Source organism: Penaeus monodon, chromosome 29 (assembly GCF_015228065.2).
Source record: "Penaeus monodon isolate SGIC_2016 chromosome 29, NSTDA_Pmon_1, whole genome shotgun sequence".
Classification (NCBI taxonomy): domain Eukaryota; kingdom Metazoa; phylum Arthropoda; class Malacostraca; order Decapoda; family Penaeidae; genus Penaeus; species Penaeus monodon.
The window spans coordinates 39341876-39342194 of NC_051414.1; the positions used below are offsets into that span (position 1 = coordinate 39341876).

The window sequence follows — 319 nt, forward strand, 5'->3', positions numbered from 1 at the left end:
CATCATTCTCGTTTCGAATCCACAACTGCATACACACGTTTCGATCCTCCTCTTTTATCCTTGCTCTCGCTTTCAATCCTTTATTCGCTCCTTTTACGGTATCGGATCCCAACATCTCCGTCTTGTGTAACGACGCTTACATTAAACTGCATCGCGACGTTTATGCAAGCAAGAAATGTTGATGGAGTGTGTGAGATTATGACATTACTATGTGTGTTTTGGACGAGCCGAAAGCAGGGCGCAAGCAAGGTTGACACGTAAAATGAACTTTGTGGAGATGCAAGCAGAAAGCAGATATGGATGAGCTGGTGGAGTATGA

The 319-nt window shown here is 44.2% G+C and overlaps 1 protein-coding gene across 1 annotated transcript in view; it reads right to left on the minus strand.

Annotated features, from left to right (window-relative positions):
* The window catches only part of LOC119591869 (basic proline-rich protein-like), a 33435-nt gene extending 33283 nt beyond the window's left edge, over window positions 1–152 (minus strand). Inside the window, exon 1 of the mRNA XM_037940608.1 lies at window positions 98–152. Coding sequence (XP_037796536.1) covers window positions 98–152 — 55 coding nt within the window. The remainder of the gene's footprint in view (window positions 1–97) is intronic.
* Between the last annotated feature and the right edge of the window lie 167 nt (window positions 153–319).